Genomic DNA, 14,448 nt, shown 5'->3' with positions numbered 1-14,448 from the left:
ACTAACATGCGTTTTCCTTGCGACAGCGCTCGTTCTTTGAGAATCGCCATCTGCACTGCCGTGAGAACTTTTTCGACAGAGGAAAAACGTAGTTCAGCTGAAGTGTACAGGTGTGATTTGTATGCAATGGGGACGGTATCGCCCTCATTGAACGTTAAGTACGTGAAACCCACTGTACCAGGTACAATTCTTATTACCAGGTTAGTGCGGTTGTCACGTGTCAGTAAATATTTTGAAGCAAGAAGATCAGCTTGCAGTAATTGCAAAATAGCTGAATGCTCTGGCAGCCAGCTCGATTTGGAAAAAGTAGGTTGTACCAAGGCATAAAGCGGCTTGATACGCTGGGCATAATCAGGAATGTACGTACGACTGAATTTCATAAAGCCCAGCAAAGACTGTAATTTTTTCAGTGTAGTAGGAGCACGCAGGCATGCGCACTTCTCCAGAAAGTGAGGGGCTAAACCACGACCTTCATTGTTGAGCTCATAGCCCAAGAACAACACTGTATACTCTGCAAAGTGAGACTTCGCAAAGTTGAATTTGTAACCGAAGTCTGCAAACATAACAATAATGCGATCAACTGGACACCGATGCGACCACAACTTGTCGTCTGTGAGATAAATATCATCAACATACGAGTACGCATCCGGGTCAATGCTCTCTAAAAGAGAGACTACACGTGCGGCAAAGACACCTGGACTGTTTTTGTTGCCCATGGCTAATATTTTTAACTGTTTTTGTTTGCCGCCAGAAGTAAACTCTGTCCACTGACTGCTAATAGAGGACAGGTTGTGGCTGTAAAAGCCATTGGAAATGTCAAGTGTGGTTTGGAACCTTTTTCGCACAAGACTATCGACGAGAGCTGAACTGTGAGTATTCTGTACCGTGCATGTCCGGCAATGAGAGTTTAAATGTCGGTAATCCAAAACCAGGCAGTACGACCCATCAGGCTTCGTCACAGTGAATAAAGGATTATTCATTGGTGACACACATGTTTCAATAACACCTTGATATTTCAATTGTTCAAGGATTGCAGCGACGTGAGGTCTAGCTTTGCGACGCATGGGATATTGGGGTTGTGGCTGGGGCATAGACCCCAATGGAATCTCATGGCTGGGGGACAATTTATCCCAGCCCACATGAGTACGAAACAAAGCCGGTGCTAGCACCAGAGCCCACTCCTCAGTGAACTTTTTAGCGTGGTCCTTTGGCACTGTGTGCGTAAAGGACGGGAGGATTACTTACTCCCCTCTAGGAGCATCTAAAATGAAAGCCGGGGGCCAGTCTGCCTCCGCTAGAAGAATGTCATAGGAAGAGGTCAGATTATCCCAAAAAATCCCTTGAATGGTACGTTGTATGTCACCTTCAATTAAGAGGACTATGTCATTTAGTCTGTCATGGGGAGCCACTCTAGTGTCAGCAGTTTCAACAGTAATGAATGTATCCGTTGCTGTCGCCTCCAGATATGGACGTAGTGCTTGCCGCACTACTGTAACTTCCGTCGCGCTGTCGAGCAGCGTTAGCGCCCATGTCAGGTTCCGAAGCTGCGCCCGCACTATCTGTGGCATACCTCACTGTTAGCGCAGCAACCTTTTTCTTTTGAAACTGGGGTCGTTGACGTGCAAACTCGTCCTGCTTGCCTTTACTGTCAGTCTGACGGGGTTGCTCAGGTCCTTGTTGGGCACCCCGTCCTTTCCCACGGTCTCCGCCACCGGACTGTGAAGCCTATGTTTCCTGTGAAGAACTTGGAGAACGTTGTTCAGAAACCTGAAATCTATCAGGTGACTCAATACTAGAGCGATCGCGCAGATCATATGTGCGTTCACTAGTCGACTGTACGGGTGAAGCAGGACGAGACCCCTGTTTCTGTTGCTGCTTCCCCTGTTTCTTTGCTCGCCAATTTTGTTTTGGAAAATTTGGGCGATCGTCTTTACCAGACGAGCTCTCCTTAGTTTGCTGTATCAAATCAGGAACTATTACAGTTGGTTTAACACCTAAGGCACTGCGGCCAATAGTTCTATAGGCTTCCGCAATAATCTTAGGGAACTGCTTAGGCCTGTCGAGTTCGTCCACGCGGTCTAATTTATTAGCCACTTGGAATTGCATAGCATCTCCTTTGAGGTTGCCCATTACCATGGATGCAACCACATCGAACACCCCGACAAGCCGCATTCCTAATTCTACAGCTGCCTCCGCACCGTGATTGTCTTGAACACGTTTAATGACGGAGGGAAGCATAAACATAGACGGAGTGCCGAAGCACTTCGAGTATGTCGCGGCAAAGACCTTGCCCCAGTTGTCGCAATCGGCAATTTCTGGGACTAAGTCTTTCGGCAAACTAATGGTGAGTATCCTGTGTTTCTCCACAGGAGTAGTATGCGGAAAAAACGCTTCCAGTTGGTCAAATGTCTCAGCAAGCCAATAAGGTAATTCATCCTTATTTTGGGGGCACTTGCCCATTACCGAATTAACCATAACAGGACTAATAATCACTGCGTGGTGTTCAGCTGGTTGTCCCGCAATAGCAGGTGCCCCCACCTGCATGTTGCGTGACACGTGCTGCACTAAAGCCCTATGCACTATAATAAGGGCTGTGTGAAGTACAGGCAACTCAGCCACCGCCACCGTCAGATAGCGGGGATGAGGCGTAAATCCGGCTAGCACCGGCCATGTGGCCCCTGGAATTGACAAAGTGCCCATTCTAGCCGATGCAACCGCATGGGAAAGGGCGCCATTAAACCAAATGCTATGCTGCCAGGCAGAAATAGGAATTTTTTGAGTCCTATATGGCGTATAGTTTGCAGGTAGCTGCGTGGGAGTATAGGAGTGAAATGTATTATCGTTTTCATTCACCGCCGGCAAAGTCACCCAAGAGTAAAACAACTCGTAAGGAACTGACGCATCGGCGCTCACCACAAAAATAACAGCCATTCCATCGTCTGGCACCCCGTATTGCGTCATGTGACGTTGCAGAGGTGCGCGGCTATGTGCAGCAATTTCCACCGCCATATGGACACACATAGGATCTACAACAGGTATTATCAGTAGCACAAGGGTTCAAAAACCTTTTTAATGATCAAGCTTGAATGAACCTATCAGGTAAGTAATAGGTAGGTTAAAATCCGTCACTCCCGTTATCCGGAAACAAGAGTGAGGGAGTCGTGGACTAATATAAGCACTACTAAGGCGTTTCAAATCAATAGACCAAACGTTAGGTGCGCCATGTTGCAGGGATTCTGCTCATGTACAGAACTATGCGCAGGAAACCAGGACCTCAGTGAATTGTGGTGTACCAAAAACTCACCTCAGAACCCAGAACCCCTATCCGACCAGCATCAGTGTCCCATTCGTTATCCGTATTATCACGGAGGTCCCAATGTATAGACAACCCAGAACATGCGACTACGAGTATTCCCAGGAATGGTGGGAATCAGAAATACCTGTTCGTTATTATTCTCATATCAGTCCACAACAAGAGTAATCGGGGACACGGTAAAGTTTAAAGAGTTTATTTTATAAACCTCGTGTCCTAAGATGCAGTACTTTGGCTAACATAAGCAGGCAAACGAATAAAATCAAAACCATCAGCATTGTTACAATACCATAGAAAATAAAGGGAGAAATCATATTATAAGTGACAGTGGAATACAGCCACCTTCCATTCACTAGTAAGCTAATATTATTATACTAATAAAAGGTCTCTAGGCTTGAATGGGGAACCCCATACCGTAAAGATCAGCTTAGTTGAATCACATCACAGGAACAGGTGTGCTCTGGTCCTGGGAAAGCTCTTCGTCAGAATGTCTGTAATGCATGCAGCCTGCAATATTAAAAGCACTCGACTTTCAGGTATTTGCAGCTGCGTGCGTGTTATGGCTAAATAATGGGCCGATCAACCTGAACTCAAAAACATGCATTGTCTAGCGATCCAGACTATTTCTTTACACAGTGTTCAGACCAAGGTCGCAGCTCACGGCTAGGGATGTGAACAACAGACAGTTCTCATGTGAAGAAAAGGCGAGCAAGCAGTTTTCAAATAATAACATGTAACTGCAGTGTCGTGTGCAAAAGCAGCAAAAGTGGCAAGATGGCTTTCTAGCATCTAACGCGGTTATGCTAACTTAGCAATGTATGTATATAAATTGCAGCCCTCGCTACAGGATCGGCTGGGTGTCATCAGCGTAGGAGATGATGTTGAGATCGTGCAGTCTGGCAACGTGGCCGAGTGGTGCCATGTAGATTTAAACAGCGTTAGGCTAAGGGATGAGCCCTGGGGTACGCCGCAGGTGATCTCGGTGGCTTCGGAGCGGAAGGGGGGGGAAGGCGGATGCTCTGTGTTCTGCTGGAGGAAGGAGGTGGTCCAGTCCAGGGCTCTCTTGGATCCCGGCGTCGTGAAGGCGTGTTCGCAGTGTGCAGTGGCAGACCGTGTCGAAGGCGGCTGATAGGTCCAGGAGGATGAGGGCCGCGGTTTCTCCGTTGTCTAGCAGGGTCCTGATGTAATCGGTGGCAGCAATGAGGGCACTTTTGGTGCTGTGGTTGCTGCGGAACCCGGACTGGGACAGGTCCAGGATGCTGTTCTCCTCAAGGTAGCGGGTCAGTTGTTTGTTGACAGTCTTCTCGATGACCTTTGCCGGGAACGGGAGCAGGAAGATGGGACGGAAGTTCTTGAGGTCTTTGTGGTCCGCCTTGGGTATCTTGAGTAAGGCGTTGATCTCGGCGTGCTTCCAGCTCTCCGGGAAGGTTGCTGTCTCGAAGGAGATGTTGATGACTTTCCGGAGATGGGGTGCGATGGCGGTGCTGGCTTTGTTGAAGATGTGGTGTGGGCATGGGTCTGACGGAGATCCGGAGTGGATGGTGATAATGGTCTTGATGGTGTCGTCGTCATTGATGTTGGTCCAGGAGAGCAGGCGGTTGGTGCGGATGGTGGTCGTGGGGGCGGAGGTCTCAGTGGAATCAGGGGCGGTCATGGCGTTGAAGCTGTCGTGGATGTCTGCGATCTTGCGATGGAAGAAGGTGGCCAGCGAGTCGCACAGGACTTGCAAAGGTGGGATGTCGTTGGTGGTGGAGCTGGGGTTGGAGAGTTCCTTCACGATGTTGAAGAGCTCTTTGCTGTTGTGTGCGTTGTTGTCCGAGCGGTCTTTGAAGGAGGCCCTTTTGGCGGATCTGATGGGGTGATGGTGTCTGCGGGTGGCGTGCTTGTGGGCTGCGTAGCTGTCCGGTGTTCGTTCACGGAGCTAGTTCTTCTCTATCTTTTGGTAGGTTTGCTTGGAGGCCTGGAGGTCTTCAGTGAATCAGCTGGCTTTCTTGCTGGTGTGACTGTTGGAGGGTTTCTTGAGCGGGGCGATGGTGTTGGCGCAGTCGTCGATCCACTGTCTGAGGTTGCGGGCAGCGGTGTCGGGGTCGGTGGTGTCGGCGGGTGGGCTCTGGGCGAGGGCGGTGGATAGCTGGTCTTCGGTGACTTTGCTCCAGCAGCGGCGAGGCATCTGTTGGGTGCGGTGGTGCGTGGTGGGTTTTCGGATGGTGAAGTGGCTGCAGCGATGGTCGGTCCAGTGGAGTTCAGTGGTGTGGTTGAAGGAGATGTGGGTGCTTGCAGTGAAGATGGGGTCAAGCGCGTGGCCGGCGGAGTGGGTGGGTGTTGTGACGAGTTGTCTGAGTCAGAGGTTGGCTAGGTTGTCAATCAGGGTGGTGGAGTTGGTGTTGTTGTTGTTCTCAAGGTGGAAGTTCAGGTCCCCAAGGAGGATGTAATCCGTGGAGGTGAAGGTGTGTTTGCTGATGAAGTCAGCGATGGAGTCGCTGAACGGTGGTCAGGGTCCGGGGGTCTGTAGACGAGGGTTCCTCTGAGGGTGGTGTTGGGGTCGGTGTGGATCTGGAAGTGCAGGTGTTCGGCGGTGCTGAGGGTGTTGGAGTTGGTCGAGACAGAGTGTTCCTGTGGACGATGGTGATTCTTCCTCCTACTCCGTTGCTGCGATCCCTGCGGGTGATCCTGTAGCCTTCCAGGACTACTATGCGATGTTGGGTGCCGAGGAGGGGTTCAGCCAGGTCTCAGTCAGGAAGGCGACGTTTGGGGAGGTGGAGTCGAGTAGGTCCCAGAGTTCAACGGTGTGTTTGTGGGCGGAGCGGGTGTTTAGAAGAATGCATCTGAGGTAGTTGGGTTCTTTCCTGGTCGGTGGGTTGGCAGGCCGGATGCTGGTTAAGTTGTAGTTGCGGCAGGAGAAGGGTCCTTGGGGGCGCTTCGGGGAAGCCAGGCAGCAGGTGTGAGATCGTCTGGCGTTGAGTGCGTGGAGTATTTGTAACGCTTGCACTAATCTAAAAAACACAGTGATGGTGCTAACTACACACTGGAATGCCTCACATCTGAGGGACTCCTGGTGGAAGGGCTGCAGGGTAGCGTAAGTTCCTACCCACCCTCTTCCGGGACAGACTAATCACCAAGAAAGAAAACAGACACTCTGAACGCCCTGATGAGTTTGAAGTATCTCAAGTCTCATCGCCACATGGAACAGGCAGGCAGATTGGTTTATTATCAAAGGTTTATTGCAGAAAGTAAGTCATTCTTGGCAAACAGCTCACTGCGACAGTGTCCTTTGTCTAGTAGTCAATCTCACCCCTCACACTAGAACAGGACCACAACTGACCTCACAAAACACATCACAGCGTGCAATGAAATACTCCTTACAGTGTCTTTATCAGACAATCTGCTTTGTTTTGTAATGTATGTGAAAGTTAATTTTTGGGTATTTAATTCTCACCAGAATAAACCATCTCAAAACATTATGAATTGTGTATCAATCGCGGCAGTTGAAACTGCAGAATTATATGGTTGGTGCCACCTTTGTATGTTAGAATATAGACAGCCATGAATCCTCTTTTGATCTCTCAGCCTGGATGGGTTGTACAGAATATTTACACAACCGGTCTGAAGATACTGATAGGGAGTGGATGTTCCTGCTTTAGTGATGAAAGGAGTTCATATTTTTTGTCCTCAAGTAGTTATTGATTCCTATTTCTTCTCCTAGTTTCTTTTTCCCATTTGCCCAGGTTTTTCAATAATTTATTGTTGAATCCTAGAAGTTATGTCTATCAAGATAGTTTATGATCCACACGTGGTAACATGTCATCAACACTGCATGCGAGTCTGAAAGGTTTAATTCGCAGTGAAGCAGCTCTCTGTGAAGTTCGTTGCTTGGTGAAGTGAAGTGAAGTTAGTGAAGTTGAAGAACCGACATTCTGTTTGGAGACTGCGAACGCTAGAGTTTGATCTTTAACTCAAAGCTCTTCTGACATTCAGATGAAAGGGAGGACCTCAGCCCGGAAGGATTGTAAGATGTCATAGGAGGTCTAACTTTAGCTGTAGATTCTTAGAGGATGTAAAAGATCAGATTTCTTTTTTTAAATGAAGGTTTTTTGGCAGTGCTTTGAGAAGGCTTCCATCTTGTATGTGTTACTTGAGGTTGCTGAGCAGCACCTTTTGTTGATAACAGTTTCCGTATCCCCTGCAGCGTCATGGCCGTCGCCGGTGTGTTCTTTGATGGCGTACAAGGCTTGCCTTAAGATCAAAGCTCTTGCTACACACAGTGCAGTGATAAAGCTTCTGTCCTGTGTGTGTGACTTGATGGCGTACAAGGGCTGCCTTAAGAGTAAACCCCTTGGAACACACTGTGCAGTGATAAGGCCGCTCTCCTGTGTGAGTTCTCTGATGCAGTACAAGGTTTGCCTTCTGAGAAAAGGGTTTGGAACACACAGTGCAGTGATAAGGCCTCTCTCCTGTGTGTACACTTTGATGCCGTACAAGGGTTTCCTTAAGAGCAAAGCGCTTGGTACACACTGTGCAGTGATAAGGCCTCTCTCCTGTGTGAGTTCGTTGATGCAGTACAAGGTTTGTCTTCTGAGAAAAGGATTTGGAACACACAGTGCAGTGATAAGGTTTCTCTCCTGTGTGTACACGTTGATGCCGTACAAGGGTTGCCTTCTGAGAAAACCTCTTGGCACACACATTGCAATGATGAGGCTTCTCTCCTGTGTGTAGTCTTTGATGTTGTAGAAGATTTCCCTTCTGAGTAAAACTTTTCTCACAGATATCGCAGTGAAAGGGCTGCTCTCCACGGTGAGTTTTTTCATTTGTTGCCTTATCAGCCAACCTCATTTCATGCTCGGTGTAGGGATACCGTTCTGCGTGTGTTTGTTCATGCATTAAAAGCTGCGTCTTTCCAGTAAATGTCTTCTTACGCTCAGCACAGTCATAAGCTCTTAGGCCGGTGCGTATTCTTTTGTGCCTTGCATGTAGTGTTTTATTGTTAAAATTCTCACTCCTGTGTATTCCTTGGTGTTTTCTTTCATTCATTTTATAAGCAAAATTCTTCCTTCCTCCAGAAGCTTTCAGTTTCTCCTCCCCATTCATACTTTCTGTCTGCGACTGCCGTGCTGCAGAATGAAAAGGACACTGAAAATTATACATGGGAAATATTTCTTGAAACAAATGCTCTGTTATAATATGTGAAACATGGACAGTAATATCTAGGAAGGAACATTTTTTTTTACTACCTGTAAACAATCATTAGTTGCTTGTAGTACTACTGTTCACATGTGGTGATCTCTCATGGGCTGGGTTCTGACTAATAAAAAATAATTAATTTAAAGATTGAGTTTTGATCTGGAGAACGACTCGTAATCCCATAGCAGAAAGGCATAATGCATCAGCGCGCAGACTCCAACTTATATTATTGTATTTTTTTCTCCATCGGAGTACTTTTGCCTGCTTATATGTGTAAAATCAAAAAAATAAACGGCTTAAACTGAGCAAACTATATACTTTCCAACCATACAGCAAGTGGGTGATGCATGTGAGCCCGCAACATGACAAATACATGACAAGCTGATAGTATTTGCAAGTGAGTCACATTTTCCATTTGCAGCATGCTGTGGCACATCACAGGTTGTGCAATAACTTAAAAGAATCTGTAAGGTCAAAGGAAAGATTGCGTTACTAATATGCTTAGAACAATTAAGCACATCTGGGCTTCTTCCTTGCATTGATGTCACCAGAGAAATATTTTATGAAAGGATGCACAGAACCCCATGTTTCGGCTTTACAAATATCTACTAGAGGTATGTTGGGCAGAAAAGCCATGGAGAGGTGTTGGCCTAACGGCTAGGGTGGTCGACTTCCAATCTGGGGAACTGGGTTTGAGTCTCGGCAATGACTCAGAACATCCTGTAATTCTGGGCAAATCACTTCATCTCCCCGTGCCTTACAAAAAAAAAAAAAAAATGATTGTGTCCTCATGTAATGCAACTGGTGCTATGTAAAGCGCTCTGATACCCGATTCGGGTCAAGTTCGTGCTATATAAAACTGTGCAAAATCAGAAATTTAAAATAAATTAAAAATCACTTGTGGACTCCATATGCCAAATTGTGCCGGTGCAAAAAAGAGTCTTATTTTTCACACATTTTCAATCCTGATAATGTAGAGCTTGAGTGCATGTTTAACACTGGGTTCATATTTAACTTCGTCTTTGTGAACTTGCAGTAACTGTTCATCTACTGATGGGGCGTGTAGTTTGCTAACTGTTTGAGGAAGTGACTGCTACTAGGTAGACAACTATCTACATTAAGGCTTGCAGTAAGCATGGATGTAGTGGCTTAAAAGGTGGACTTGTTACTCTTGAAAAGACAACATTAAAATGTTAACTGGATGCCAGGGGTGCTCTGGGTGGGATAACCACTCTCAACCCTCCCACAAACATTTTCACAAGAGTTTTTTCAAAAGTATTCAAACGTTAGTGTAGGCTAGGCCAGCTTCTTTATGTATTTATCTATAGGTTATTTCTATACTGCAAACCTAGCCTAAAGCTAGGACCAAAGCGAAGCATAAATTATTTTTAAAGAAGTGAGTCCTCAACTCTTTCCTAAACGGGAGCAATATTGGGGCGGTTTCGATGGATACAGAGATGTTGTTCCAGATCATGCGTTCATAGATGGAAAAGGCCTGCTAACTTGTTTTTTTTCTTTGTTACAGTTCTAAGTCTGCAGTCTGATGGAGTTCTCCAACCTCGCATTTGTTGCATTTGAAAATAAGAGCTGAACTTAAGGACAACGAGAATGACAAACAAGTGATAAGGAAGAGGTAAAGGCTACAAAAGAGGAAATTTTAAAAGGAAAAGCAAGACTACTATACTGGAAGAGTCTTAAACTTTGTAAGAGGATTCGAATAAGTAAGGAGAGCAGTAAAAATGACATTAAACACAAAGACGACAGGAACTTTTGACAGGGGAGTCAAGCTCAGAAGATCACTCAGACGACTCCGCTAGCAACTACCTAGAAGCAAAACTTACCTGCCACTTTTTTCACGGAGTACGGGTTACTGAGACAAGAACGGAGAATGGAATATCATAAAAAGGAAAAACAAAAGTAAGAGGCATAAACAGAGGGAGAGAAAGACAGGAAAGAGCAACTAGAAGACAAAAAGATAACTCACCTCATGGGAAGAGAAAGGTGATAGAGCAAGGCGAGATACGACTATTAACTCATCACAATATTAACTGACAATGGATGAACTAAATACCTTTAACCTTTGCTTATATTTCTGCCCCAGTAGGGACTTTGATTACAGTGATGGTGCTAACTACACACTGGAATGCCTCACATCTGAGGGACTAGTGGTGGAAGGGCTGCAGGGTAGTATAAGTTCCTCCCCACCCTCTTCTGGGACAGACTAATCACCAAGATAGAAAACTGACACTCTGAACGCACTGATGAGTTTGAAGTATCTCCCGTCTCATCGCCACATGGAACAGGCAGGCAGATTAGTATATTAGGAATGTTTTATTGCATAAATAAGACATTCTTGGCAAACAGCTCACTGCGACAGTATCCTTTGTCTAGTTGTCAATCTCACCCCTCACACTAGAACAGGACCACAACTGACCTCACAAAACACATCACAGCATGCGATGAAATACTAGTTACAGTGTCTTTATCAGACAATCTGCTTTGTTTTGTAATGTATGTGAAAGTTAGTTTTTGGGTATTCAATTCTCACCAGAATAGCGGCCAAACTCCGGCCGACTTCTACCATATGGTCTGGCTTTGCCCAGGCCTGGACCCATTCTGAGCTCAAACAGACCTTGGGTTGGCATGTTCCACACGATCCCTTACGTCTTCGTCTGGGTTTGGACAGCTCTAGAGCAGACAAACATTTTCTGGGAACGGCGGTTGCAGTGGCTAAATGAGATATTGCAGCGGCCTGGGCCCAGCCCAACCCCCCTACGCTGCGAAAGTGGCGCCGGGGAGTGGATTGGTGCACGGCCCAGGAGGAACCCCTCTTTGAGGCACGTGGTTGTCCCGCGAGGTTTCATAGGGTTTGGGGCAAATGGCTGAACCTACTGTTTTAAAATGCCAGCTTTGGTTCTTCCATGTAAAGGGGTGCTGCTTTCCAGCTTGGGTGGCTTGCATAAATACTCCTACCCTAACAGTGGTTTTTTTTTTTTACTGTCTGTTGGAGATGAAATTGGCTTTAATGTGTAAGATGTATGTTGTCTTTTTGTTTGTTTGTTTTTCAAAATGATAATAAAATGGATTATAAAAAAAAAAACATTCTCACCACAATAAACCATCTCAAAACATTATGAATTGTGCAACGGTTTCATCAGCTGAAACAGCAGAATTATATGGTTGTTGCCACCTTTGTATTTTGTTAGAATCAGGACAGCCTTGAATCCTCTTTTGAACTCTCAGCCTGGATGGGTTGTACACAATATTTACACGACCGGTCTGAAGATACTGATAGGGAGTGGATGTTCCTGCTTTAGTGGTGAAAGTAGTTTATATTTTTTGTCCTCAAGTAGTTATTGATTCCTATTTCTTCTCCTAGTTTCTTTTTCCCATTTGCCCAGGTCTTTCAATAATTTTTTGTTGAATCCTAGAAGTTATGTCTATCAAGATAGTTTATGATCCACACGTGGTAACATGTCATCAACACTGCATGAAAGTCTGAAAGGTTTAATTCTCAGTGAAGCAGCTCTCTGTGAAGTTCATTGCTTGATGAAGTGAAGTTTGTGAAGTTGAAGAACCTACATTCTGTTTGGAGACTCTGCGAACGCTAGAGGTTGTCCTTTGACTCAAAGCTCTTCTGACAGTCAGAGGAAAGGGAGGACCTCAGCCCGGAAGGATTGTTAGAGGTCATAGGAGGTCTAACTTTAGCTGTAGATTCTTAGATGATGTAAAAGATCAGATTTCTTTTTTTAAATGAAGGTTTTTTGGCAGTGCTTTGAGAAAGCTTCCATCTTGTATGTGTTACTTGAGGTTGCTAAGCAGCACCTTTTGTTGATAGCAGTTTCCGTATCCCCTGCAGCGTCATGGCCGTCGCCGGTGTGTTCTTTGATGGCGTGCAAGGCTTGCCTTAAGATCAAAGCTCTTGCTACACACAGTGCAGTGATAAAGCTTCTGTCCTGTGTGTGTGACTTGATGGCGTACAAGGGCTGCCTTAAGAGTAAACCCCTTGGAACACACTGTGCAGTGATAAGGCCGCTCCCCTGTGTGAGTTCTTTGATGCAGTACAAGGTTTCCCGGATGAGCAAACCCCTTGGAACACACTGTGCAGTGATAAGGCCGCTCTCCTGTGTGTGTTCTTTGATGCTGTACAAGGTTTGTCCTCTGAGAAAAGGATTTGGAACACACAGTGCAGTGATAATGCCTCTCTCCTGTGTGTACACTTTGATGCCGTACAAGGGTTTCCTTAAGAGCAAAGCGCTTGGAACACACAGTGCAGTGATAAGGCCTCTCTCCTGTGTGAGTTTGTTGATGCCGTACAAGGGCTGCCTTAAGAGTAAACCTCTTGGCACACACATTGCAATGATGAGGCTTCTCTCCTGTGTGTATTCTTTGATGTTGTAGAAGATTTCCCTTTTGAGTAAATGTTTTCTCACAGATATTGCAGTGAAAGGGCCACTCTCCACTGCGAGTTTTTTCATGTGTTGCCTTATCAGCAAACCTCATTTCATGCTCGGTGTAGGGATACCGTTCTGCGTGTGTTTGTTCGTGCATTAAAAGATGCATCTTTCCAGTAAATGTCTTCTTACACTCAGCACAGTCATAAGCTCTTAGGCCGGTGCGTATTCTTTTGTGCCTTGCAAGTAGTGTTTTATTGTTAAAATTCTCACTCCTGTGTATTCCTTGGTGTTTTCTTTCATTCATTTTATAAGCAAAATTCTTCCTTCCTCCAGAAGCTTTCAGTTTCTCCTCCCCATTCATACTTTCTGTCTGCGACTGCTGTGCTGCAGAATGAAAAGGACACTGAAAATTATACATAGGAAATATTTCTTGAAACAAATGCTCTGTTATAATATGTGAAAGATGGACAGTGATATCTAGGAAGGAAGGAAAATATTACTACCTGTAAACAATCATTAGTTGTTTGTAGTACTACAGTTCACATGTGGTGATCTCTCATGGGCTGGGTTCTGACTATTAAAAAAAAAAATCTAATTTAAAGATTGAGTGTTGATGTGGAGAACGACTCGTAATCCCATAGCTGAAAGGCATAATGCATCAGCGCGTAGACTCCAATTTAAATTATTGTGTTTTTTTTTCCATCGGAGTACGTTTACCTGCTTATATGTGTAAAGTAAAAAAAAAAAAAATACTTAATCTGAGCAAACTATATACTTTCCAACCATACGGCAAGTGGGTGATGCATGTGAGCCTGCAACATGACAAATACATGACAAGCTGATAGTATTTGCAAGTGAGTCACATTTTCCATTTGCAGCATGCTGTGGCGCATCACAGGTTGCACAATAGCTTAAAAGAATCTGTAAGGTCAAAGGAAAGATTGCGTTACTAATATGCTTAGAACAATTAAGCACATCTGGGCTTCTTCCTTGCATTGATGTCACCAGAGAAATACTTTATGAAAGGATGCACAGAACCACATGTTTCTGCTTTACAAATATCTACTAGCGGTATGTTGGTGTATTAATTGGGCCACTCTTGTGGTCGAGTACCCCATGATGACCGTCAACTATCACCATCTTAGGCTGACTTTAGCGTGTTATTTTATTCTAGCTTTAATGTAGAACGATCTTACATATGCCTGCCTAGTGAGAACAGTTATAGAGTAGAGCAGTACTCTTTCATATGAGCTCTTACTATCGACTTTGACATAGCTTCATGTCAATCTTGTTCTTTGACTTTACAGCAGTGCTTGCTATTGGCTTTGACATGGTCTCATGTCATCTTGCAAACTAATTTTGCTCATGACACCGTTTGCATAACTGACTCAATTTTCTCGACTGTCGCCATTTTCTGAGCTTCACAAGGTGGGGAGTGTATGTTTTGCTCCTCACTTGTTTTTTTTGTCAAATATATGTTTATTAAAGGTTTGCAACATACAATCCGAGACAATGTCAACACAACATCCCACGCAGGGGAAGTAGACTAAATCAGCACAG

The 14,448-nt window shown here is 45.3% G+C and overlaps 1 protein-coding gene across 1 annotated transcript in view; it reads right to left on the bottom strand.

Moving 5' to 3' along the window:
- Nucleotides 1-6,522: 6,522 nt before the first annotated feature.
- LOC146839295 (uncharacterized) overlaps nt 6,523-14,448 on the bottom strand; it is a 123,862-nt gene continuing 115,936 nt past the window's right edge. Inside the window, 4 exon segments of the mRNA XM_085650763.1 lie at nt 6,523-7,522; nt 7,524-8,421; nt 10,333-10,361; nt 12,360-13,272. Coding sequence (XP_085506889.1) covers nt 7,390-7,522; nt 7,524-8,421; nt 10,333-10,361; nt 12,360-13,272 — 1,973 coding nt within the window. The 3' untranslated portion in view covers nt 6,523-7,389.

Source organism: Triturus cristatus, chromosome 4_1 (assembly GCF_964204655.1).
Source record: "Triturus cristatus chromosome 4_1, aTriCri1.1, whole genome shotgun sequence".
Lineage (NCBI taxonomy): Eukaryota > Metazoa > Chordata > Amphibia > Caudata > Salamandridae > Triturus > Triturus cristatus.
This window is presented reverse-complemented; position numbering and strand designations above follow the sequence as displayed.